Source organism: Bufo bufo, chromosome 3 (genome assembly GCF_905171765.1).
Source record: "Bufo bufo chromosome 3, aBufBuf1.1, whole genome shotgun sequence".
NCBI classification, from domain to species: Eukaryota; Metazoa; Chordata; class Amphibia; order Anura; family Bufonidae; genus Bufo; species Bufo bufo.
The window spans coordinates 576,975,462-577,003,209 of NC_053391.1; the positions used below are offsets into that span (position 1 = coordinate 576,975,462).

At 44.2% G+C, this 27,748-nt stretch overlaps 1 protein-coding gene across 2 annotated transcripts in view; it reads left to right on the forward strand.

Annotated features, from left to right (window-relative positions):
* The window catches only part of LOC120996061 (methionine--tRNA ligase, cytoplasmic-like), a 63,941-nt gene that overhangs the window by 32,914 nt on the left and 3,279 nt on the right, over positions 1–27,748 (forward strand). The window contains exons 9-20 of one of the 2 annotated variants that reach the window (XM_040425740.1): positions 723–926; positions 4,389–4,590; positions 6,849–6,923; positions 8,639–8,809; positions 8,968–9,063; positions 10,475–10,592; positions 19,594–19,807; positions 22,004–22,135; positions 22,229–22,333; positions 22,658–22,841; positions 25,140–25,211; positions 27,671–27,697. In XM_040425740.1, coding sequence (XP_040281674.1) covers positions 723–926; positions 4,389–4,590; positions 6,849–6,923; positions 8,639–8,809; positions 8,968–9,063; positions 10,475–10,592; positions 19,594–19,807; positions 22,004–22,135; positions 22,229–22,333; positions 22,658–22,841; positions 25,140–25,211; positions 27,671–27,697 — 1,600 coding nt within the window. The remainder of the gene's footprint in view (positions 1–722; positions 927–4,388; positions 4,591–6,848; positions 6,924–8,638; positions 8,810–8,967; positions 9,064–10,474; positions 10,593–19,593; positions 19,808–22,003; positions 22,136–22,228; positions 22,334–22,657; positions 22,842–25,139; positions 25,212–27,670; positions 27,698–27,748) is intronic. The other variant, XM_040425741.1, reaches the window with a different exon arrangement.

A 27,748-nucleotide genomic window follows, 5' to 3' on the forward strand; every position in this document is an offset into this window, starting at 1 on the left:
TTCATAGAACTTTTTATTTTTTGTCACAAGTTAGTGGAATATGAGACTTTGTAAGAAAAAAAAAAAAAAAAAAAAAAATCATAATTTTCCGCTAACTTGTGACAAAAAATAAAAAGTTCTATGAACTCACTATGCCCATCAGTGAATACCTTAGTGTGTGTACTTTCAGAAATGGGGTCATTTGTGGGGTGTTTGTACTGTCTGGGCATTATAGAACCTCAGGAAACATGACAGGTGCTCAGAAAATCAGAGCTGCTTCAAAAAGCGGAAATTCACATTTTTGTACCATAGTTTGTAAACGCTATAACTTTTACCCAAACCATTTTTTTTTTACCCAAACATTTTTTTTTTATCAAAGACATGTAGAACTATAAATTTAGAGCAAAATTTCTATATGGATGTCGTTTTTTTTGCAAAATTTTACAACTGAAAGTGAAAAATGTCATTTTTTTGCAAAAAAATCGTTAAATTTCGATTAATAACAAAAAAAGTAAAAATGTCAGCAGCAATGAAATACCACCAAATGAAAGCTCTATTAGTGAGAAGAAAAGGAGGTAAAATTCATTTGGGTGGTAAGTTGCATGACCGAGCAATAAATGGTGAAAGTAGTGTAGGTCAGAAGTGTAAAAAGTGGCCTGGTCTTTCAGGGTGTTTAAGCACTGGGGGCTGAGGTGGTTAAGCTTGTGACCTTAGTTCTCCTTTGGCTTTGATCTTTCTTTTAGATACTGCCGGCTGAGGAATTGGAACACCCTGTTTGTCTGTGGGACAGATGAATATGGAACAGCCACAGAAACCAAAGCAATGGAGGAAGGGGTAACTCCGCAGCAGATCTGTGACAAGTACAATGCTGTTCATACCGCCATATACAAGTGGTTTGATATTTCCTTTGATTATTTTGGAAGGACTACCACTCCACAGCAAACCACGTGAGTACTAAACTGCTCTTTCACCTTTCCCTCCTTCCCTGTTCACTGGTGCCTCTGACAGTTCCCCTCTTCCCCCTGGTTCTACATGGAGTCTCTGGTGACCTAGAATGAAAAATGGTTTAGGACGGTTAATGATATATGCCTGTGTGTATCTATCTATTAAACCTGGAAGGCTCTGGTGAACAATAATTAAATTATACAATTATATACCGATAGTTTACTATATGATTCAGAATAAGAAAGTAGTCCATTTGAATAGTGGCAGAACCCGAATAGGGTCTCGCGCTTTGTTTTGCTCATACTGAGGGCCAAATCCCTAGCTTCCCTTCTCATCCTGTTAAAGGGAATGTGCAATAAAAAATGACTTATTGGTTAAATTACATTTTTATGTTAAAAAATGTTTGGTCTTAGAGGGGTATTCCCATCTCAGGGGTATATTGCTAGGTTATGCCCCCATTGTCTGATGGGTGCGGGTCCCTCCTTTGGGACCCGCACCTACACTGAGAATGGAGCAGGGAAGGTGGTGGCCAGAGGATCCCGGGTTTTCCAGAGTCCAAACACCGCCAAGCACTCCCCCCATAGGATAGAATGGGAGCGCACTGCTCCTGCGCAGCCACCGCTCCCATTTATTTCTATGGGGCCGATGGAAGTAGCCAAGTCAGCACTCGGCTGTTTTCGGCAGGCTCATAGAAAATAATGGAGGGAGGCTGCGCATGCGCATTGCGCCCTCCACATTCTTTAGGGGTCCGCTCTCAATGTAGGTGCGGGTCCCAGAGGTGGGACCTGCACCTATCAGAGAATTGGTGGCATATCGCTATGGGAAAACCCCTTTAACATATTTTAGACCTGGAGGCCAGTGTGAAAGTTGCAGGATTAGGCCGGTTGCGCGGCCGAGAGCGGTCCGTAGTATGCCGGGCTGGATTCCTGTTCAGAGCAGGAGCGCACAGCGTCATTGGTTGCTATGACGCTGTGCGCTTCATGTCGCCGCTGCTGTACAGTAATACACTATGAGTTTTTTTTTAATATAGAGACATGGAAAAATAAAAAAATAAAATTCTAAAAAAAAGTGTTTTAACATAAAAAAGCAATTTAAACAATAGAGGGAGCAAGCCACATAAGAATTTTATAATGTTCCTGTGTTGTGAACTCGAAAGTCACTTTTTGCACTACTTGTGTTGCGGACAAGAATAGTTATTTCTAGAGCTGGAACTGAGAAAAATGCGGATTACACACAAGGTGTCTATGTTTTGCAGATGTGTGTGTAGGAGGCCTAAATCCTATCCGGTATTTTTTAAGAATATTCTGGGACTATACCATAAATACCTTTCACTGAAAAACGGTTTTAGAGGTATGCGTCTCAATTTGACGATGATATCAAAGTTGAGAATAAAGAGGCTCTAAAAACAATTACTTTATTACTTAATAAAAAAATAGGGGGCAATGATGTCCGTAGTAAACACTTAAAAACAAAAAGAAGGACCACACGTGAATCCAGTGTAACCTGGTAAACCGCACTTTAACGTTAGCTGGTAATCGCCACAAAAATGCAGTCAAAACAAGAGTGCGGGTCTACCAAAGAGCTGGGCCAGTGGTGTGTAACCGTGTGGCAGAAAAATGGTAATAAGCTAGACCTGGCTGAAATAGCAAACTAGCTATATACACCAATTAGCCCCAGACTACTGGTAAACTAAGCCCCACTGCCTAACTAACTGCCCAGACTAAGACCTATCATTCCCACATATGGCGTCTGAGAAGAGCTCGACGTGTTTCTTCACTGGGATTCATCAGGAGCCAAAATAATAGTGCACAATGTGAGAAGAGGTAAAACGCTGCCACAGGTGATGTGTGGCAGGCTGGCAGCGTATCGGCGCTATGATGGCCGTCGGTATAATTGGGGGCTATAGAAGCGCCCCCAGGAGGGACTGAGTAGATGTGCATCCAATGGGAATGCCCAATGCTCTACACAGTAAATCCACATCGGTCCTATTCTAAAGTCAGTACAGGGGACTGAGCCAGCAGGGAATATAATGCGGCAACAAGGAACAAACAAGGGGGGGGATTATTTAAAGTGGTGATCAAGGCATAATGAATTGCCGATGTTGGCAATGTGTGGGAACAATTTGGAAACAAACCCACATAAGAGGCTGTATAGGTCTTTGTGCCATTTGACACAAGTAACATACACCAGGTGCCCAAGATGTAAATTGGTCACTATGTGTCACCTATGGTGCATAAACGGTTGTAAATATTATGTAAGGAGCATGTCGAAAGCCAATATGTCAAGTGACCCATTGCCATAAGACATAAAAAAATGGGTCACCAAACAAAAGCACCAGTTATCACTAATGACAGTTGATAGGAACAATCCTATTTTGCACATTGATGTAAAAAATACAAAGCTTCCAATAATGTGTGGTGCTGGTTACAGAAAAAACGGACCAGAGCAATTTATTGATCAATGAAACACGCATTAGAGATGTGATCATTGAGTCCCGACGGGCGGACTGTACCCAGCCTGAACGTCCATTGAGCCTCTTTTTGGAGGACACGCTGGTTAAAAGGACCACCCCTCGGGGGACGGTCTTACGATCTCGATTCCCTGAATCTGCAGTTTGTGAAGCATCTGATATCATAGGACCTGGAAGTGGTTGTGCTTACAAATGTCTGACCAGTTTTAATGGAATCACAGGCAATACATCCACTACAGCGAAAGGTTTAACCACCACCGGTTTGACAGAAGCTATGCACCAGCCTATCTTTAAAATTACGCCCCCTTACGATAAGTGATGGCTGGACGATCACTTACCAAATGCTCAATATCGGGGTCCATTTTCAAAATGCCCCAGTGTTTACGCAAGATCTCCTGAGCCGGCGCATTAGCAGCATCAAAAGTGGCTATCGGACAAATCTGTTCCTCGTCCACTTGTTTCCCTCTGGGTTTGAGCGTGACCCGCGTGAACATGCCATAGAATATTCATATGCTGAAGTAAGAACCTTTCATATTTGCCAACATCGGCAATTCATTATGCCTTGATCACCACTTTAAATAATTTCTCCCCCCCATTGTTTGTTCCTTGTTGCTGCATTATATTCCCTGCTGGCTCAGTCCCCTGTACTGACTTTAGAATAGGACCGGTTTGGAGCTATGGGTATCCATAGCTAATTGGTGTATATAGCTAGTTTCCTATTTCAGCCAGGTCTAGCTTATTACCATTATTCTCCCACACGGTTACACACCACTGGCCCAGCTCCTTTGTAGACCCGCACTCTTGTTTTGACTGCATTTTTGTGGCGATTACCAGCTAACGTTAAAGTGCGGTTTACCAGGTTACACTGGATTCGCGTGTGGTCCTTCTTTTTGTTTTTGGGTTTACTACGGACATCATCCACTGTGAGACTATGCCGTAAATGCCTTTTTCTAATATTTTGGTTACAAGATTTTATGCAATGTCCTCTTTCTAGAATTGCTCAGGACATCTTCAACCGACTCCTGGAAAGGGACTTGCTTCTGAAAGATACAGTGGAGCAGCTCCGATGTGAGACCTGTCAGAGATTCCTTGCAGATCGCTTTGTAGAAGGAACCTGTCCATTCTGCAACTATGAAGAAGCCAGGGGGGACCAATGTGACAAATGTGGCAAGCTCATTAATGCTGTAGAATTAAAGGTACCTCCAGATAGTTGCTGTTTTTTTTTGTTTGTTTGTTTTTTAAACCATGTCATTTTTCATATTCATCACATCAGAGGAGGAGTGCATATGTTCCTGCAGAAAAACACTTCGCTTGCAAAAAGCGCAATAAAAACACATGTGCTAAAATGCAAAAAATGCACCAGAAGGCTGATGTTTTTGGATACTTCTTCTCTTTGAAAATAAATTGCAAACCTAAAAACGTTGGGAGATTTATCAAACTGGTGTAATGTAGAACTGGCTTAGGCTACTTTCACACCAGCGTTTTTGCTGGATCAGTCATGGATCAGTAAAAACGCTTCCGTCATGATAATACAACCGTCTGCATAACTTTTTAAACGGATCCAGTTGTATTCTCTTTAACATAGTAATGACGGATCCGTTCCCATTGACTTACATTGTGAGTCAAGACGGATCCGTCTTGTTCTGCATCCCAGGACACGATGAGGCACCACTTGTGTGCGTCATGGGAACGCAAAGGAATGCATCCTGGTGCATGTCGTTCAGTTCAGTTTTATCCCCGTTGATAATGAATAGGGACAAAACTGAATCGTTTTCCCCGCTATTGAGACCCTATGACGGATCTCAATAGCGGAAAGGGAAAGCGCTGGTTTAAAAGTAGCCTTAGTTGCCCATAGCAACTAATTAGATTCCACCTTAAATTTTTCACAGTTCCTATGGGCAACTAAGCCAGTTCTACTTTATACCAGTTTGTTAAATCTCCCCCATTGTGTCCTTAGGCCCTGGTTGACTAAGACTGAGATCTTGTACACCAGTCTTAATAAATGTGGTGCATCCCGATTACTAAGGCCTCTTAATAATTTTGGCACATTTCCAGTCCTAAACTGGGCTCTCCTGCACCTGCAATGACCAGTTTTAAAGGCCATGTACACATTTGGAGGCACATTTTTTTATGATTGCATGTTACTCCATTTTTGGCCAAAAATCTTTTTTCTCAATTGGCCTTTTTTTTTTAAATATTGAGCTGTTCTGTCACAAAGGGTTAACTGGTTTTCTAACTGTGTGACTGGTACATTCACTTTCTGTCACCTAATAAACCTTATCTCTTAACTACTGAGGTCATAAACACTTATTTAAGCCACATTCTTATCAATAAGATAAGAACTGAGCTCTGAGTGTTTGTTTATAATGCCACAGAGCAGAGATAAGGAGCCCGTCAGCTCCTGGTCTGACGGGAAAGACAGGGAATCAGAAGGTTGCTACTAGAGCATGTCGGCTATGTACAGAAAAAAGGATGCCATATTTTTTAATAAAGACCGATTTTAATTTTTTTTATTTTTAGCTCAAAATGAGTACAATGCAATAATAAAAAACATTTTCCCAACGGTGTACAAAGCCTTTAAAAAATCTGCTGTGTATGGTGTAAGGCCTCATGCACACGACAGTTGTTGTGTTCCGTTCTGCAAATTGGAGTTCCGTTGTTCCGTGATCCGTTTCCGTGTGTCTTCCTTTATTTTTGGAGGATCACCAGACGTGAAGGAAAGTAAAAAAAAAATCTAAGACAGGTTTGCTATGCAAATGATAGGAAAAAAACGGACGCGGATGACAATCTTGTGTGCCTCCGTGTTTTTTAGCGGTCCCATTGACTTGAATGGGTCCACAAACCGTTTTCCGCAAAAATAATAGTACAGGTTATATTTTTATGACGGACTGGAACCACGGATCACGGACGCGGATGACAAACTGTGCATTAGCCGAGTTTTCAACGGACCCATTGAAAGTCAATGGGTCCGCAGAAAATCACGAAAAACGAAACAACGGACGCGGAATAAAACAACTGTCGTGTGCATGAGGCCTAAAGAGGAGGAAAATCCGTTTTTGAAACTTTTGACTTCCAAAAGTTGGAAAAAGTGACCTGCTTTATGCCAGACATGAGTGACCAGTTCATGACCCGTCAGGCCCTTAGTGGTTTATGCTATGTTCTCCAAACATTCATTGATTTCACTCTTTTTCAAGTGCAGTACTACTATGTGGTTTTCAATAGAAGTAGTAACCTGCCTATCTAGTCCCCAGCAGCACAGCCTCCTCTTACTAATCATAGAGGCCTGCACTGCTGTAGTGAAGAGCTTGCTGTACATGCTGTAGTGGCCAATGTGAAAACTGCTCATTTTATATGGAAAAGAGTTATTTTAAATCGTGTTTTGTGTCCTTTTCTAATCACAGATTTTACTTAATTCTGGAAATGAATGACATTTTTATTTTTATTTTTTAAACAGAAACCTCAGTGCAAAGTCTGCAAACGGTCTCCTGTAATCAAATCCTCTCAACATCTCTTCTTGGATCTGCCAAAGGTGTGTTATGTATCACTGCGCATTTGATTGCTGAGATGCTTGTTGCTAAAGGGCCTTTTACACAGACGGATATTATCAACGATCTGGCACAGGGATCGGCAACCTTCGGCACTCCAGCTGCTGTGAAACTACAACTCTCAGCATGCACAAGGCTGTTCTTGTAACTCCCTTTGAAGTGGAAGGAGGATTCTGGGAGTTTTAGTTCCAGAACAGCTGGAGTGCCGGAAGTTGCTGACCCCTGATCTGTTTAGTACCTATAAATGGTGCAGTCATCCTACTGTTTACATAGGGGATGTGCCGTCGGCATTTTACTCCTGCATGAAGGATGCCTTCAATGACAGACTAGCGTTTGCTTCCTGGGTGATTACACAGGGCAGTGACTGATGACGTTAGTTCGGCAGATCATTGACCCAGATAAAAGGGTCTTGGGTTAAAGCATTTAGCATTAAAAGGTTTGGCCCACTAACAAGATTTATTACTAGTGTTGGACGAACTTGTGTTTCAAGTTCGGCGTACAAGGTTCGGGTTGTCTAAGAATTCCGCTACCACGGACCATAAGTTATGATCATTGGTAGCTGAATCCATAACGGAATTCTTAGATAACCCGAACCCTGTACGCCGAACTTGAAAACAGAATTTCCTCGTCCCTATTTATTACCTATCCACAGGGATCCCCACTAGTCACAAAAACGGGGGTCTCCGAGTCCCTTTTGTGGATGGAGCAGTAGTGCACCTGTGTGAGCACCGCTCCATTCACAGTCTATGGGATTGCAGAGTACAGAGCTCAGCTGTCCCATAGAATTGCATAAAGTGGTCGCACACGAGCAGTACCGCTCCATCCACACAGCGGACCCCGTTTTCATGATCAGTTTGGTTTCCAGCAGTGAGATTTCCCGCAATCATAACTTTATCACCTACCCTGTGTGTAGTGCTATTCGTGGGCCAACCGCTTTAAAATAGGGATTCTTCACGATGTTGATGGCCCATCCTTTAGGATAGGTCATTAACCCCTTCCTGCCCAGTGCCATACATGTAACGTCGATCGCAGACATGTAACCTTTTCAAATGCTGTGGTCAAATGTGCCCACGCTATCTGGTAGATATAAAAAAAAAAAACAGGAACAGCTCCCTCTAGTGGGGATCAGGGGAGCCGAACACTGTTTGCAGCAGCCTTGGTCCTACTGAATGAGCCGAGGCTGTCGCAGTTATGTTCCTATGGAGTTCCTAGGATACTACCTGTTCGTTATTACATTATATTGTATACTGCAAGGGCCCCGCGGATAGGACTATAATAGGTTTTCATATTTACCAAAACACTATGCCTTATTGCCAGATAGTGCGAGTGCCATCCTTTTAGTAGCTTCCTACCACATCGTATGCACGGTGCCATTAGAAATGACCACTTGTCCCACAAAAAAAAACAAGCCCTCATACGGCTATGTGAACTGAAAAATAAAAAAGTTATGGTGAAAAACAAAAAAAAGCAAAAATGAAAAATCCTCTGTCCTCATTAATGGTCCAAAGCAAACCAGAACTATAGTATGATTTGTCAGAGAGGGGGAGATGACGCATTGTGCTTGAGGAAATGTTTTCTCGTTGTTTTCCATAGTGTATAATGAAAATCCGATTTTCACCTTCTTTACGATGTTTTATTGTACATATGTTAAATACTACGCGTTGTGTTACTAAGTGCTATTCATATACGTCCTTGACAGCTAGAAGAGCGCTTGGAGAAATGGCTGGAACAGTCCTTGGCAACTGGAGACTGGACAACAAATGCCCGTTACATAGCGCGCTCCTGGATTCGGGATGGTTTGAAACCCAGATGCATCACTAGGGACTTGAAGTGGGGCACCCCTGTGCCTCTGGAAGGTTTCACGGACAAGGTTAATCTTCTCTTACCACCCACCGAATTCACATGCGGACGATTTGTAGTAGAAATTTTTATAACTGTCCTGCTCATTTGAAGAAACAGAAATGACCCCATTCAGATGACGGAAACCGCCGGTTAACTGTGTCATAACCAATACTTCTGTTTTTCCAGGTGTTTTACGTCTGGTTTGATGCTCCAATTGGGTATATTTCCATTACTGCCAATTACACAGACCAGTGGGAGAAGTGGTGGAAAAATCCTAAACAGGTTGGAGTGCAGTCTATATTCTTATTAGATTGCGTCTCGCGATGAGTGAATCGATCAACGAGGGGCTGCCCCCACTACTCGAGAGGCTTCTCCCTGCCACTTGGACATCTTGCCTGGCCCTGACGGTCTCGCACCTGCGCTGAGGCCCAGAAGTGCAGCAGCTTTGGTAGTGGCAGCAGAGACTCTGTGTGCTTTTGCCATTACCGGAACAACTTCGCAGGTGCAGGATTGTCAGGGCCGGGCAAGAAGGTGGTAGGAGATTGCAGGGACAGCCCGTCGCTGACCCAATCAATTTGTACCAATCGATTTGTTCATCTTTTAATTGCGTCATTTGAGTCTGAAATATTTGTCTCTATTGTATATACAGAGTGAAAGAGACAGACCTACTTGCGGATGCATCCATGTCCAATAGTAGGAGACCTCTTTCTCATCTGACAGACAACACTGGTCTATATTAACCCCGCACAGTGCCGGATGCTGCACCCAATTTAGGACGAGGCGTGCACCTCATCATAAATTAAACGCAGCCTTTCGCCAACAATGCAACTGAACTGAAATCTACGAAAGTCCCTGGCTGCCATAGATTTCAGTCATCTTCCACACCACAAAACTGGAGTAAGGCTACTTTCACACTGGCGTTTTTGCTGGATCTGGCATGAATCGGCAAAAAAAACGCTTCCGCATCTGCATCTGTTATGAACGGATCCGGTTGTATTATCTTTAACATAGCCAAGACGGATCCGTCATAAACACCACTGAAAGTCAATGGGGGACGGATCCGTTTTCTATTGTGGCAGAGAAAACGGATCCGTCCCCATTGACTTGCATTGGGGGTAATGGAGGATCAGTCTTGCTCCGCATCCCAGGACGGAAAGCAAACTTACAACATGTTGCGGTTTGCTCTCCAGTCTGAGAACACAACTAAACGGAATGCATTTTGGAGCACTCCATTCTGTTCAGTTTTGTCCCCATTGACAATGAATGGGGACAAAACAAAAGCGTTTTTTTTCGGTATTGAGCCCCTGTGATGGAACTCAAAACCGGAAAACTTAAACACTAGTGTGAAAGTACTCTAAAGGAAGATACATGTGCCCTAGTGGCAAAGGCAGCAGTGAAATGTTATTCGCGCAAAAAAGTTGCACAAGTGGTGGTGAAAAAAAGTCATAAACATGCAGTTTGCAACTTTTTCACACCAGAAAATTTAATTGTTTATTAGACATTTTTTGGGCACTTTTTTTAATTAATTTGTTAGATTTGATGTAATGCTTTGCATCTCCTTTTCCTCTATTCTGATCAGGATATGTGATATCTCATTACATAGCAACCTCACATCCTGTATTTTCTGACACATGCTATGCTTACTATTTTTTGATTTTATTTTAGCTCAGTTTCTACTTATTGTCTGTCTTAGGTCCAACTCTATCACTTTATGGCGAAGGACAATGTTCCATTTCATAGTATTATCTTCCCGTCCTGTCTCCTGGGTACAGAAGACAACTACACTCTAGTTAACCACCTTGTGGCTACAGGTAGGTGGCTTTGTCTCAAAATACATCCTATAGCGTTCCTTAGGCTGACTACAACTTGGTACACGTTTCTGACACATTTGTGTCATTGCATGTTTTCATCTTGCAGTGTAATTTTAGAATAGCAGCTATTTTCTAATCTACGGTCTCAAAAGGGAGCCTATCGTCCGTTTTGAAAGTGCTAAACTGCTGACAGCACTATGTAGAGCAGGAAAAACATGCCTTTTCTCGCTCGTATCATTGAGGGACACAGGCGACCATGGAGTATAGCTGCCGCTGCCACTAGGAGGCGACACTAGGCAAAAAAAAAGTGTTAGCTCCTCCTCTCATATCCCTCCTGCTTGCACTGAACTAATCAGTTTTAGCTTAGTGTCTGTAGGAGGCAGACCTCCCTGCTTTGCAGGGCGTCTTCTTTTGTTGTTTTTCCTTTTTTCCCTTTTAGGTACAGGAAACAGACGCCCGGCCTCTCTGTTTATCCGGGGAGGAAGGCTGGTGTCGTTTCCCCTCACCACCCGACCTCCCCCAAGAAGGCAAAAGTAGACCGGGGCAGCGCAGCTCCCCTGCATCCCGCCAGCCATCGGGTCACCTGCATTTCTGCAGTGCCCCCCTTCCACTCCAGCCTCACTACGACCTCGGTGCTAGTCGCTGAAGAGGTGACCCTGCTGGTATTCCAAGGGGAAGGGGGGGGGGGTGAACAGAAGAGGATGAAGATGGTGTGAGTATTGTGAACACAGGGTGAGTATACCCTCCTCCCTTCTCCAGCCCTCCATTCCTCGGCCAAGTGCTGTTTTCCTACTGCATTCTCCCCCGGCCCGGATTCTCTCCTTGGGCCCCCCCCCCCCCTCTCTCCACCCCCTTCCTGTGGGGCCTACCAGTACCATTTCTCAGCGGTCACATCCCCTCCTGGGGCGACCACTGCATCCAGCTACCGGCCGTCTCGTACCCCCGTCCCAGGTCTCCTCAGTCTGGGGTTGGGAATCCCATGGCCGTTCTTCCCGGCCTTCTGTTCCGGTCGGCCCCCCGGCTATGCTAGGCCGCAACTTCCATCCTGGAGTTTGGTGGGCGGGGACTGAAATCTCGTGCCCAGACATCCCCCTTCTCCAGGAGCCTGCTGAGCTCCACCCCGGCCTCTGTCCAAAAAAACAAACAAACCTTACTTGCCTGCCACCTTACTGAGGCTGGCTTCCCCATTACATGGCTGTGTAGTTTAAAATGAATCCCTTCTTGCCTCCAGTTGGGGTTAGGGGTGTCAGTTTTTGAATACACGACTATGTTTATATATAAATAAAAAGTACACTGGCACTATCAATTGCTGTGTGGTCTGTTGCCGAATTAACCCCCTTTAAGGTGTGCATGCGGTTACTGCCGCGCCTCCCTGCAACAAGTCCACTGGATGTTTTCCACTGGCGCTGTACATCCTGTTGCGTTCCCCCTTCCTTAAGTGTACATCCATATTTCCCTCCTTCCATAGATGGAGTAATGGCACTACCAATGTATACCGTGCGTCCCATCATAAGACCTTCCATCCATAGACGGACTAATTGCACTACCCACGTAGATCATACATCCTGTCGTGTTATTCACTCCTCGGGTGGAGTAATTACCACTGGATGCCTCGCACTCTCTTAGGTGGCGTAAATGCACTACCGCTGCATACTGTACAACCTGTCGCATTACCCCCCTTAATAGGCGGCGTAATTGCACGACCACTTGCTACTGTACAACCTGTCGCATCACCCCCCCTTCCCCCCTGGATAGGAGACGTAATTGCACAACCACTGGATACGTTACAGCCTGTCGCATTACTCCCCCTCCATACGTGGCGTAATTGCACTACTACTGCATACTGTACAGCCTGTCGCATTACCTCCCTTCATAGGTGGCGTAACTGCACGACCACTGGATACGGCACAGGCGGTCGCATTACCCCTTTCCATAGGTGGAGTACTATCAGTGAATAGTATTTCCTGCGTTACCTACAGTTGCAAGAAAAAGTATGTGAACCCTTTGAAATTATATGGATTTCTGCACAAATTAGTCATAACATGTGATCTGATCTTCATCTAAGTCACAACAATAGACAATCACAGTCTGCTTAAACTAATAACACACAAAGAAATAAATGTTACCATGTTTTTATTGAACACACCATGTAAACATTCACAGTGCAGGTGGAAAAAGTATGTGAACCCTTGGATTTAATAACTGGTTGAACCTCCTTTGGCAACAGTAACTTCAACGAAACGTTTCCTGTAGTTGCAGATCAGACGTGCACAACGGTCAGGAGTAATTCTTGACCATTCCTCTTTACAGAACTGTTTCAGTTCAGCAATATTCTTGGCATGTCTGGTGTGAATCGCTTTCTTGAGGTCATGCCACAGCATCTCAATCGGGTTGAGGTCAGGACTCTGACTGGGCCACTCCAGAAGGCGTATTTTCTTCTGTTTAAGCCATTCTGTTGTTGATTTACTTCTATGCTTTGGGTCGTTGTCCTGTTTCAACACCCATCTTCTGTTGAGCTTCAGCTGGTGGACAGATGGCCTTAAGTTCTCCTGCAAAATGTCTTGATAAACTTGGGAATTCATTTTTCCTTTGATGATAGCAATCCGTCCAGGCCCTGATGCAGCAAAGCAGCCCCAAACCATGATGCCCCCACCACCATACTTCACAGTTGGGATGAGGTTTTGATGTTGGTGTGCTGTGCCTCTTTTTCTCCACACATAGTGTTGTGTATTTCTTCCAAACAACTCAACTTTGGTTTCATCTGTCCACAGAGTATTTTGCCAGTACTGCTGTGGAACATCCAGGTGCTTTTGTGCAAACTGTAAACGTGCAGCAATGTTTGTTTTTTTTGGACAGCAGTGGCTTCCTCTGTGGTATCCTCCCATGAAATCAATTTTTGTTTAGTGTTTTACGTATCGTAGATTCGCTAACAGGGATGTTGGCATATGCCAGAGACTTTTGTAAGTTTTTAGCTGACACTCTAGGATTCTTCTTCACCTCATTGAGCAGTCTGCGCTGTGCTCTTGCAGTCATCTTTACAGGATGGCCACTCCTAGGGAGAGTAGCAGCAGTGCTGAACTTTCTCCATTTATAGACAATTTGTCTTACCGTGGACTGATGAACAGCAAGGCTTTTGGAGATCCTTTTATAACCCTTTTCCATCTTTATGCAAGTCAACAATTCTTAATCATAGGTCTTCTGAGAGCTCTTTTGTGCGAGGCATCATTCACATCAGGCAATGATTCTTGTGAAGAGCAAACCCAGAACTGGTGTGTGTTTTTTATAGGGCAGGCCAGCTGTAACCAACACCTCCAATCTCATCTCATTTATTGGACTCCAGTTGGCTGACACCTCACTCCAATTAGCTCTTGGAGATGTCATTAGTCTAGGGGTTCACATACTTTTTCCACCTGCACTGTGAATGTTTACATGGTGTGTTCAATAAAAACACGGTAACATTTAATTTTTTGTGTGTTATTAGTTTAAGCAGACTGATTGTCTATTGTTGTGACTTAGATGAAGATCAGATAACATTTTATGACCAATTTGTGCAGAAATCCATAACATTCCAAAGGGTTCACATACTTTTTCTTGCAACTGTACTCACGCAAGTTCAGTATTCACATGAACGGGTGAAGTAGTTGCACCACCATTAGATACTATGTCTTCTACGCCACAGCACCAGATACTATATTTCCTGTCATATTCTTCCTTCTCCAGGGGGGTGTATGCCAAGAGACAGTATCTATTACCCGATCCTTTCCCACAAGCGGAATACGGGCGCAACCACTGGATACGGCACCTACTACCGCATTATCCCCTTAGTTTTTTGTTGTTGGTTTTGAATGCCGACATGGCAGTCCCTGTCCTCCCAGGGTGTATCCCCAAAACACCACTTTAAGTCCTGGTGGGACTCCCCACTACATGATTGGTCATGATACTCGACACCTACTTATGTGGTGTGTCTGCCCTAGACGAGAATTCGGTGGTTAACTACCAAGCGAATTGAATATTACACTGCCTCTGAATAATGTTTCCACTTCTAGCTCTCCTCCTTTTCAGGTGACGTATTTAGGCTAGCACTCCATTCCATGGCTACTATTGTACGTCCTCTTCCGCAGGTGGAGTGTTTACGCTAGCACTAGCGATCGTAGTGTAGGGCCTCCTTCCCAAGTGGCGTGTCTACACTGACTTTGGATTTTGTGGCTACTACGGTATAGCCTCCTTCTCAGGGGGAGTATTTACGCCAGCGCTACATATCATGGCTACTACTGTATGGCCTCCTCGGGTATTGCGCTAGCCCTTGTTTCGGTGGTTACTATCTGTATGGGCTTTTTCTCCGGGGAAGGATTTGTGTTGGCACTCTATGCCATGGCTCCTACTGAACAGTCTTCCCCTTGGGTGGAGTATTTGCGTTAGTATGCATGCTATAGCTGATGAGCCATTCATTTATGGTGCGCACTTTTGCGGGGTTCTCCCTGGTTGGCATAACCCCCTGGTTTCTATGACATTGGTCTACCACACAGTTCTCATTTCAAGTGGGATATTAGCACTAAGGCCCCTTTCACACGGGCGAGTATTCCGCGCGGATGCGATGCGTGAGGTGAACACATTGCACCTGCACTGAATACCGACCCATTCATTTCTATAGGGCTGTTCAGATGAGCGGTGATTTTCACGCATCACTTATGCGTTGCGTGAAAATCGCAGCATGCTCTATATTCTGCGTTTTTCACGCAACGCAGGCCCCATAGAAGTGAATGGGGTTGCGTGAAAATCGCACCGCATCCGCAAGCAAGTGCGGATGCGGTGCGATTTTCACGCACTGTTGCTAGGAGACTATCGGGATGTAGACCCAATCATTATTATTTTCCCTTATAACATGGTTATAAGGGAAAATAATAGCATTCTGAATACAGAATGCATAGTAAAACAGCGCTGGAGGGGTTAAAAAAAATTAAAAAATTTAACTCTCCTTAGTCCACTTGATCGCGTAGCCGGCATCTCTTCTGTCTCCTTTGTTGAATAGGACCTGTGGTGAGCATTAAATACAGTTACAGGACCTTTGACGTCACTCCGGTCATCACATGGTACGTCACATGATCTTTTACCATGGTGATGGATCATGTGATGACCGGAATGACGTCACCACAGGTCCTGTTGCTGCACAAAGATCAGATGAAGCCAGAAGGAGATGCCGGGCCGCGAACAAGTGGACTAAGGTGAGTTAAATTTTTTTTTTTTTTTTTTTTTTTTTTTTTTTTAAACCCCTCCAGCGATGTTTTACTATGCATTCTGTATTCAGAAAGTATTATTTTCCTTTATAACATGGTTATAAGGGAAAATAATAGCAATCTACAGAACACCGATCCCAAGCCCGAACTTCTGTGAAGAAGTTTGGGTACCAAACACGCGCGATTTTTCTCATGCGAGTGCAAAACGCATTACAATGTTTTGCACGCGTGCGGAAAAATCACGGGTGTTCCCGTAACGCACCCGCACATTTTCCCGCAACGCCCGTGTGAAAGAGGCCTAACTGTTGATGCTGTGACACCATCAACACTGCCTCTTTTAAGAGATGAGTAATAGATTCTTGTCCTTATGTAGGGGACATATACTGTGCATCAACTGCTTTTCCCCCCTCACCGGACAGGACTATGGTGCTGTCGCATGTTGTCATTGCTAATAGATGTTTCGTTGCTGGAACGCAACACCCTTTCTACGTTATGCCCCTCCGCAAGAAGACTGATTGCACTCCCCCCAGATTATGTTTCGGTCTACCTGGCCAGTATCTATACTCCTGAGGTTGGATTCTTACTGTTCTGGAACACCTGCATTATTTATTTATTTTTTTCTTATAGGTCCAGATTTTCTCAGATGTTTTTGTGACGTCAGACTTAGGCTACTTTCACACTAGCGTTCGGGTGTCCGCTCGTGCGCCCCTTTTGAAGGGGCTCACGAGCGGCCCCGAACGCATCCGTCTGGCCCCAATGCATTCTCAGTGGAGGCGGATCCACTGAGAATGCATCAGTCTGCCAGCGTTCAGCCTCCGCTCCGCTCAGTGAGCGGACACCTGAACGCTGCTTGCAGCGTTCGGGTGTCTGCCTGGCCGTGCGGAGGCGAGCGGATCCGTCCAGACTTACAATGTAAGTCAATGGGGGCGGATCCGCTTGAAGATGACACCATATGGCTCAATCTTCAAGCGGATCCGTTCCCCATTGACTTACAATGTAAAGTCTGAACGGATCCGCTCAGACAACTTTCACACTTAGAAAATTTTCTAAGTTTTAATGCAGACGCATCCGTTCTGAACGGATGCGAACGTCTGCATTATCGGAGCGGATCCGTCTGATGAAACATCAGACGGATCCGCTCCGAACGCTAGTGTGAAAGTAGCCTTAGTCATCACATTCTCTCCTGGAGAAGTATTTCTCCCATCTCAGACCAATCTGTGCATTCCGTTGATGACCGCATTGTCCCCTTCAGGCAGAGTCGTTACACGGTGACAGTAGATGGTCTTTGACGAATCTACACACCTCTGTTATTTTTGGCGTCAGCTTTGCTTCTACCCATCTCTACGGTATTTTTGTTCTTCAGCCTGCAGTTGGGTCTGTCTGATTCAGGCAGTTTGTGGAGTATCAACCAGCTTCTTTTGTTAGAAGTCTCACGACAAGCCTCTACCGCTCTGGGGGCATCTGTCTTCCACAATACCTGCTTTTTAGGGGGCATTTCCTTTTTAAGCGGAGATGTATGCTGCGAACCTTACCTTTTGAATCGGCTTCCATGAGTGTATTCCGGCGAGTGTATATGCTCTCTCATGTATTGTTACCTGCTCTCTTTTAACAGTGCGGGTTGCTTAGTTTCCTCAGGCTGTCTAATGCCAGTCATGATATGGTCCTGGTTCCAGCATCACTCGCAGTCTTCTTTTTGTCCAGTGGCGGAGGTTGCTTTTGCTGCACTCTTCTGCCGCATTGCTCTCTGCTGCACAACTGTGATGCTTTTGATCCCCGGGGACGCAGTCTTTTCCTCTTGGACTACTCCCCATTTGTCTATGGTTTTTCATTTTCTTCCTCTGATTGGTTCCCGTTGTGGCTTTTTGTCCCCCTTGGCCATCCCTTATCTGTTTTGATGAGTGATCATATTCCATACTTTTTAGTCTCTTTTCGTGCTGGATTCTTTACAAGGAAGTGGCTACTCGCTATTTTCTTTTACAAATTGGCCCACAGGGATCTCCTCACGTACCTGGGAGATCCCTACAGGACTAGTCCTCTGCCAGTTGCCCAGTAATTCTTTCCAGTTTTCCCAGTTTTTTTCCTGGGTTGAAGTATTCCATCCTGATACTTACACATTTGGTAAGGTCATGTCTAGGTTTTCCTGTTGCTCGTTCGCCAGGTCTCATGCATACCCAGGTTCTACAGGTTCATTTCTGTTGAGTAGACACCCCTCGGTTTTCCATGGGGCCTATTTCCATGCAAGACATCCTGGGTTTCCAGTCCAGGTCCCCCCAGCAATTCTGTGGTCCTTGTTATCCGGCAGTACCTTCCACACATCATCTTCAGTCGTCAGACATGCTTATCCTTCTTGTGGATAGCAGCACATAATATCCACATCTTCTGAAGCCTCTCGAGCCCTTGGGCTTCGTTTAACTGGGTTTTCCTCTTTTGGCCCAGTCTAGGACGTTGTGCGTTCTACAATCTCTAGCTGGCCTTCCTGGTTCATGCTCTTCCTGTCCTATTCAGGGTTCCTGTGCATCCTTTCCCCACATTTCTGTGCGGGGCCTTATGATCGGCCTTAGATTTGTTCTGGTCTTTTTATTCCCTCCCCATGGTACTGCTTTGGAACGTCCCATGGTCTCCTCATGATACGAGCAAGAAAATAGGATTTCTTTGTGCTTACTTGTAAAATCCTTTTCTCGCTGAGTTCATTGGGGGACACAGAACCCACCCAGTAAGTTCATTGCTGGTTCTTTTTGGTGGGTCCCACCTGTTCTTGGTTCTGACCCATCTCCAGCTCTTTCATACAATTTGGTTTCAGTTGGCTTCTCCTGGCTGCTCCTACTGCTTTTGTACAAACTGATTACCTCAGTGTATGCAGGAGGGGTATAGCTGAGAGGAGGCACTAACACTTTTTTGCCTAGTGTCACTTCCTAGTGGCAGCAGCAGCTATACCCCATGGTCTCCTGTGTCCCCCAATAAACTCAGCGAGAAAATAATTTTACTGGTAAGCACAAAAAATACTATTTTTGTTGATCTTTTATTATCAGGAGTAGTGTGAATATGAACTTGTATTCTGCCCAGGAGGCAGGGCTTCCCTATGGAGTGCTCTCTGCACTGAGCTGCTTCACAGCTCCTCCTGTCTGCTCTGAGTGACATCTGTAGTGGTCTCCTGGTTGGATGCTATATCTGTAACTCTGAGCAGGGGGATGCTATAAAGCGGCTCAGTGCAGAGAGCACTTCACAGTGACGCCCCGCTTCCCGGGCACCTGCGCGAGCAGAATTTGTCAAGCTCACAGCTTATATTCTCACTACTCCTGTTTGTCCTCCTTTTCCCGGCCTCTACCTAGTGCTGTCGGCCGTTTAGTATTGTCAAAACTGCTGACAGATTCCTTTTAAAAATAAATAAGGTAAAGTCATTAAGGTTCTTCTGCTTAGTTTACCTGTAAAGCTTTTCACTTTGCCTTTCGTCAAGCTGTTTTCTATTTGTTGCTAGAAAAGTTTCTACAGACCTTGGAGTTAATCACTATAGGAAAACTCCAGCCATGCTATTCTGGGGTGGCCAAGATAAGTTTTGCAAGGCATATTAGGGGGTACAACAAGCCCCAGTTTGACATTTTGAACACCAGTGTTTAATAAGTGCATGCAGCATTTGTAGATTGCCAATGACTGGCATAAATGACGACTGAAATCTACTCCAGCCGGGGGAGTATGTCAAAAGTTTTTTTATAAATTGACGCTTTAGCATGGTTTTGCTACTAATATTTTCTCTCGCAATCCTGCATCAGAGTACTTGAATTACGAAGATGGAAAGTTCTCCAAGAGCCGTGGAGTGGGTGTATTTGGTGACATGGCAAAGGACACTGGTATTCCCGCTGACATTTGGAGGTTCTATCTGCTCTTCGTGCGGCCCGAAGGACAAGACAGTGCATTTAGCTGGGGTGACCTGATGCTGAAGAATAACTCTGAGTTGCTTAACAACTTGGGCAACTTTGTTAACAGGTAAATACTTTTACAAGGTGATGGATGCGGAACAACATTTTCCCTATAGAGGACACATTCGTTAGAACATGCTAACGTTGTTTCAAGCCCTAGGAGATTTCATGCAGTAGCTCGAACACAGACATTGGGCTACATTTGGCACAAACGGTGTCAAAATGTGTTGCAAGTTGATGCATCTAGTATTAGAAAAATCCACAGCGCCTAGCTCGACAAGGAGACACATCAGAAAAGAGAGGGAGTTGGCCTGAGATGCATTTTGTGGCTAAATCGCACCACAATTCTCATATAAAACACTATTACCAAGTAAGCCAACCATTAGCTGGTACAAAGTTAGGCAAACTTGTGTGCCCATGCACCAAATTTATCATCAACCCTGAGCCCCGTGATAAATGTGATGCAGCCTGTCTAAGATTACACCATATAGGACTGGTAAGTCTAATGTGTGGAACTGTGCAAAATTCGGATAACCCATAGGATCGGTGTGCTGTAGGGCACTCCTGTGATAGATCTTTGTGCTCCTCTTTGGTGTACTTTTTACTGCACAATACTGGAATGTAAAATAGAAAAGCAGGGCTAATCCACCAGTGATGTCCCTCAAAATTCACAGGTTATCCTGGTAAATATAATAGTTACTTATCCTTAGGATAGGTCATCATTATCAAATAGGCGGGGGTCCAAGTCTTGGACCCCTGGCGATCAGCTTGGTGGATTTGATTTAAATCACTAGTCAGTAAGGCTTGATTTAAATCATAGTTTTCTACATAGAGACTAATTCTTGCTGGTATAACTTATAATATGCAAGTAGATGAAGATTTTTAGAATAACAACTTTTCATATTAGTTTGATTAGGTTGATTCTGCATTCATAGGTTTGTAGAAGTTAGGATTAAGGTCTTTTTCTAAACTCTGTTCATGTTATAACATTTTTGCTGTGAAGAAGAGGCATGTGATCTCTGCTGAGTCAAATTCCGTTTTGAGAACTGCAAAAGTAAACCAAGCATCTGTGATAATATCTTGTAGGCAGAGAAACTGCCCAATAATCTTACAAAAACCTCTGGAAGAGCATGACATTGTGAATGGATTAATGGAATTTATTTACCCCAAAAATTAATTTTTATTTCATGATGGAATAACCTTTGGATGGTAATATATTTTCCTCAAAAAGCATTTTAAATAAAATAAAAAATCTGATTTAAATTTAAAAAAAATCAGCTTTTTTTTTTTTTGTTTTATTTTAAATCATGGATTTTTATGCACCCTGACAGGGAGTCTCCAAGCTCCCGACAGCTCTCCAAGCACCGTTCTTTACATCACCCCAATGGGGCTGTGCTGCAACCAGGCTATGGGACCACTGTATGGTGACCCCACATGGCCTAGGAAGAGGCCACAGCGATCACGGAGCGCTGGCCTCTTCTAGCAGCTGATCAGTGGGGGTCCCAGGTGTCAAACCCCAGCCGATCTGATGTTGATGACCTATTCGGAGGATAGGTCATCAGTACTAATTACCAGATAACCCCTGGAAGATGAGGTTTCTTCTTCCAACATGAGTGTTTGTTGTTATTGAAACAAATTCAAATGTAGATACTACAGGTAGCTTCCTCATTTCATGTCTGAAGTAGGCATTTTGTCAGGTTGAATTTGTGCCTGTGTCTAGTTCAGGCACAAAATGTGGTTCAATTATTACTTCCATAAATCCCCCTGATGCTGGATCAAGAAACTTGATCTGTGAAGTTTGTAAAGAACAGGTCCAGCTGTCACTGTCATCTTGTCTTTACATATATTGTATGGGCAGTCAGCGGATCCAGGAGGCTTACTTTTAATAACGGCCCGATTCACACGTCCGCAATTTCGTTCCGCATTTTAAGGAACGGAATTGCGGACCCATTTATTTCTATGGGGCCGCACAATGTGCGGCCCGGCTCCGGAAATGCGGACCCGCACTTCCGGCTCTGCATTTCCGTTCTCGAAAAAAAAAATAGAACATGTCCTATTCTTGTCCGCAATTGCGGACAAGATTAGGCATATACTATTAGTGCCGGGATGTGCGGTCCGCAAAATGCAGAACGCACATTCCCGTGTCCGTGTTTTGCGAATCCGTGGATCTGCAAAACACGTTACGGACGTGTGAATGGACCCTAAGGGGTTCTCAAGTTAGGAAGTCCATACACAGACTTTTAAACATATCATTTTGTTTCAGAGCTGGCATGTTTGTGCAGAAGTTTTTTAACGGACATGTTCCCAAAATGGAGTTGGTTGCAGAGGACAAAAGACTTCTGGCTCAGGTCACAGCTGAGCTACAACAATATAACCAACTGCTGGAGAAGGTTCGGTATGTCTTGTTCATCGGGTTGATAAGATCTGAACTTTGCATTTTCATCTTTGTTTTTAGAAGATTTAGCATTAATGATGTCCCATTTTTCAGAATTCGTGATGCCCTGAGATCTATTCTGAACATTTCTCGTTATGGAAACCAATACATCCAAGTTAATGAACCATGGAAATGCATCAAGGGGACCCTACAGGAACAGTAAGTGGATTTGTTCCTAAAGTAGCTTTCCAACTCACCACCAATATTCTAGCGTTTTTAAACTATTTCACCCCGGCTCAGTTGCACCCATAGATTTTTTTATCTTTTCATTATGGGCTTTTAAATTATGTGAACACAGTCTGACCACCAGTCCAAAGCATGTTCCCCTGTGTAGACTACAGGATTACCCCAGTATCTATCAAATCCATCCTGGAGGCTTATGTCAAAGATGTTTCTGTGAGCCAGAGAGTTCAGTTTGTGGCGTACTTTGGTTTTTGCTGCCTAGTGTGATTATGTACTTTTAATGGTGGGGTTGTACCGCAGGACACGCGCAGGCACAGTTACTGGCCTGGCAGTAAACATGGCAGCTCTACTTTCCATCATGCTGAAGCCATATATGCCCTCGATAAGTGCTGTCATCCAAGAACAGCTACTTGTGTCCCAAGAGGCTAGCGTACTGACCAATGATTTCCACTGCATCCTACCACAAGGACATCTCATTGGAACTGTGAGTATTTGGCATCATAACACTCAATCAGAATTGAATATAATTTGAGACTAAATTGGTTGCAAACTAAGATAAACGGATATAAACTCCCAGGGAAATCCAAAGAAATTAGTCAGTTCCTTTGGATGGGGCCCAGTATGTATAGATGGAGAGCGTGATTACTAAATTACTACTGCAAGCAGTATTTTTTTATTTTATTTTTATTTTCCAATTTTCCACCTATTATCACTATTTGGCTATGTCTACGCGACGACATTTGACGTGCGACATTATTTTGCGCGACAATTTTTATAATGGCAGTCTATGGTTTCACACTGCAACCTGCAACATACTGCGACGCAACAGTCGCAGAAAATCCATTCGTGATGGATTTTTCTGCGACTGTTGCGTCGCAGTCGCAGCATGTTGCAGTGCGACACTATAGACTGCCATTATAAAAATTGTCGCGCAACATTGGTGCAACAAAATGTTGCGCTACAAATGTTGAAGTGTAGTTGTGCTCTATCTGTCGCACGACAAATGTCGTCGTGTAGACGTAGCCTTAATGAAATTCTTCTGGGAACCCCTTTTGATTTTGCCAGGCAGGTTGCAGGGGTTAGACAAGATCCTCCCATCTCCGGTTCCAGCACTGGGCCCACTTCTCCTCAGCTTCCAGTCCCCACTGGACTGGAAGTGTGATGTGCCATCTACACACACCTCACCGCTGCTAGCTAATCAATATGTGCATGGCATCTGACGTCTGCCATGGCTGGTAGTGGTGACATATGTAGATGGCACATCACACTTCCAGTCCAGCTGGGACTGGAAGCAGAATAGAAGAAGGATAGGCGCTGTAACTGAAGTGCATTATTTTTTTTCTCTTAGGCCTCTTTCACACGGGCGTTGCGGGAAAATGTACGGGTGCGTTGCGGGAACACCCGCGATTTTTCCGCGCGAGTGCAAAACATTGTAATGCGTTTTGCACTTGTGTGAGAAAAATCACGCATGTTTGGTACCCAAACCTGAACTTCTTCACAGAAGTTCGGGCTTGGGTTCGGTGTTGTGTAGATGTTATTATTTTCCCTTTATAACATGGTTATAAGGGAAAATAATAGCATTCTGAATACAGAATGCTTAGTAGGTGATCAATTGAGAGTTAAAAAAATAAATAAAAATTAACTCACCTTCTCCTCTTGTTCGCGTAGTTCCCGGTCTCTTCTTTACTACTTTAATGATGAGCTGTGGGCTAAAGGACCTTTGGTGACGTCAGATCACATGCTCCAATCACATGGTCCATCACCGTGGTGATGGACCATGTGATTGGAGCATGTGATCTGACGTCACTACAGGTCCTAGCCGGTAGTTCATCATTAAAGAAGAGACCAGGAACTACGCGAACAAGAGGAGAAGGTGAGTTAATTATTTTTTATTTTTTAACCTTCAATTGATCACCTACTAAGCATTCTGTATTCAGAATGCTATTATTTTCCCTTATAACCATGTTATAAGGGAAAATAATAGTGAGTAGACTGTCACCTAGCAACCATGCGTGAAAATCGCACCGCATCCGCACTTGCTTGCGGATGCTTGCGATTTTCACGCAACCCCATTTACTTCTATGGGGCCTGCGTTGCGTGAAAAACGCTGAATATAGAGCATGCTGCGATTTTCACGCAACGCACAAGTGATGCGTGAAAATCACCGCTCATGTACACAGCCCCATAGAAATGAATGGGTCGGTATTCAGTGCGGGTGCAATGCATTCAACTCACGCATCGCATCCGCGTGGAATACTCGCCCTTGTGAAGGGGGCCTTAATGTAACCCTTTCATCCTGCCTAAAGGCCCCTTTACACTGCCTGAACATTGGGTAGGTCATCATTAAGTGTTCATAGGAACGCTCGTTAGCGATAATCTGCTTGTGCATAGGTGCCGCCGATTACCTGATGAAAGAGAGAAACTCTTGTTCAACGGGTAGTTGGATCTTTCATGCGGTCCCCTAAATCATTGTTTGCCGGCAGCAGACCGTGCCGTCTAAATGGCTTCTGCTGCCGACAAACAATGATTATGTATGGGAATGAGCAATGGCATTGGTGACCATTCCTCTGCATGTAAATACAACAGTCTCCTTCGTTGACGAGCAGGCGATTGTCTGGAAGGAACGCCTCAATCCCGACAATCGTCAGCTCAGTTGAGCAGTGTAAAGGCCCCTTAAGGGCAAGGGTAGACCACTTGGATATCTTGTCCTCTGACTTGTAGGATGCCCAGTATGGTCGCATAGGTCATTTTGCCTCAATAGCTGCTTTATTTAATCTCTCAGGTGAGCCCATTGTTTCAGAAGTTGGAAAATGACCAAATTGAGTCTCTGAGGAAACGTTTTGGAGGTGGACAGGTAAGTTATAGTAGATATGTACAAATGAATGTAATACTGGTTTCTTCAGAAGGTGTTTTCTATATAATATTATTTGCTTTTCAACTTTGACAAGAGGTAAAATTGACCTATTCCATAGGAATGACTGATATGTCGTATGTATTCATCATAATATATAGTTCTTGTCTTTGGGTAGAAAAAAAATCTCCACGTTTTATGTCTACAGCTCCTATGCAGACTTGGTTATAAATTACAAACAAACACTCTTTGTAGTATGAAACCTCCCTATGGGTCATTCTCAGTCGGTCCTTTTTGCTATGATCCACTGTAACACTTTTCAGTCTGCCCACTCTTCTACTGTCTGTAGTTAAGAAAACTACACAGGGTTTGCTTGTAGTCTGTAACCATGAAAGAAAAGATCTCCACAGGGGCTGTATACACAAAATTGTAGAGAATTTAAGTGTATTAATAAAATAAGCTGACTTTTGTTAAAAAAAAATAATAAAAAAAAACTGCCTCCAAAGTGTTCCATTAGCAACTTTCTTACTGAACGTTGCTAAGAAAACTCTACCTTCAGCCTGCATCTGGTCTCCCCGTCTACAAAGTAGTTTCCTTTTAAAAAAAAAAATAGGCTTTTCACTAAGGCCCCTTGCAGACGAGCGTTCCTCCCGCAGCGAGTCCGCATCGCAGCACCTGGCCTGACCTCCCAGCACTGACAGGATTCACATAGCATTATATTGATTTATGATGCTATGTAACCTACAGTTCTGGAATGTATTGGAGAACACTGGCAGCATTATATTATCAATATAATGCTATGTGACCCCCGGCAGCGCTGGAAGGTCAGGCCGGGAACTGGGTTGCGGACTCGCTGCGGGAGGAACGCTTGTCTGCAAGGGGCCTATCTAAATGTGCTACAGATCGCTTGATGAACAAGTGGAACACTCGTTCATCGGGTGATCCTGTTTGTGCAGTCACATAAGTTGTGTCTAAACAGCGATCTGCTGTCCAGAAACGATGCATCGGTATGAGGACGTGCCATAGCAATCGCGATCCCTTGTCCTCATACTGTGGAGGCGATCGCTGCATTCAGAGGTCTCCTTCACTGAACGAGCAGCTGACTGTTGGGAACACTTCCTTCCTGACAGTCTGTTGCTCATCTGTGCATATAAATGCGCCTTAAGGGCCCTTTACACAAGCCGAAAATTTAACAGATCATCGCTAACGAGCATTCATAGTAACTCGTTAGCTATGATCTGGCGTTGTAAATGCACAGCCAATTACTTGTTTCGCTCGTTCATCGGGTAATTGGATCGTTTGTGCAGCGCAAAATATCCTTGTTTCCCGGTGACAGATTGTGCCGTGTAAACATGATCTGCTGCCGGGTAACAACGAGTAGTTATGGGGAAGAGTGGTGACATTAGTGATCGCTACTCCCCATACTCTGGAGGAGATTTCAATATGTAAATGCAGTGGTCTCCTCCACTAGCGATCAGCAGATTGTCCAGAAGGATCGCTTCCTTCCCGACAATCTGCTTTTACATTGTCCTGTGTAAAGGGACCTTAAGCAGGGAAGCACTGGGCGGATAGACGATGGGGCGATAGCAGTCAGCACTGACACACAGGGACACTGTATGCTTACGGTTAGCGCTGATTGTTGTAGATACATGAGAATGGCCTGCTAGTGATCAGCCCTTTCAGCAAGTCAGATAGGCAGGGACTCTTAAAATCCACAGTCTTTTAGTAAAATACATTTTAGACATTTGTGGGGGCAGGAAGACCAGAGGCAGGCTGAAAAGCCTTCCTCTAACAGGTACCAGTCTTCAAGCATTCAGTAGATTCCATCGGAACGTTCAGTTACAGGGTTACTAAGAGAACACTTTTTAGAAGCAGTTTTCTCATAAAAGTCAACATTTATATCACGGCAAGCACCGATTTTTGTCCGGCAGAATACTGGCACTGGTATTGCAGAAAACAGACTGGATCCCCGCTAGGCCCCATCATAGTCAATGGGGCTTTGCGACGCTAGCCAATGTGAAACTAGCCTTAAGGTGCCTATATGCATCAGTCTAAAGTTGATCAAAACTAAAAGGATTGTGTCTCAGGTAAAATTGAACAACAACAATGATTTTAGACAAACGGTGATTGTCATAGTCTGGAAAGAAGTTGGCAGTGTTTAAAGTTTTTCATCCAGTCATCACTAATCAGAGTTTTCCTTGAAAGATGTTCCAGGAAAGATTATTTGTCGTTCACCTCGTGTTACTGAAAATGTGTGACCGGTTTGAACAACTGTATCAGTCAGCACAGCCTAAAATGTGTATGACTGCATTGGTTTAATGCTCGTTCACCAGACAATCGTCTGTTCAACCATCAACCTACTTCTGCCCAATGTATATAGCCACCGTTTTAAGTTGTCTTTCTGTGAGGTCTCATTCTTCTCCTATCGTTCTTGCTTTCCTTTCCAATCCTCCTTCCTTCAGCTGAATGGTGACTGCACAGAGAAGCAGGTAACTCTTCTGTATGCTCGGCTGCAGATGCATGCTTGCTCAAAGTGACCC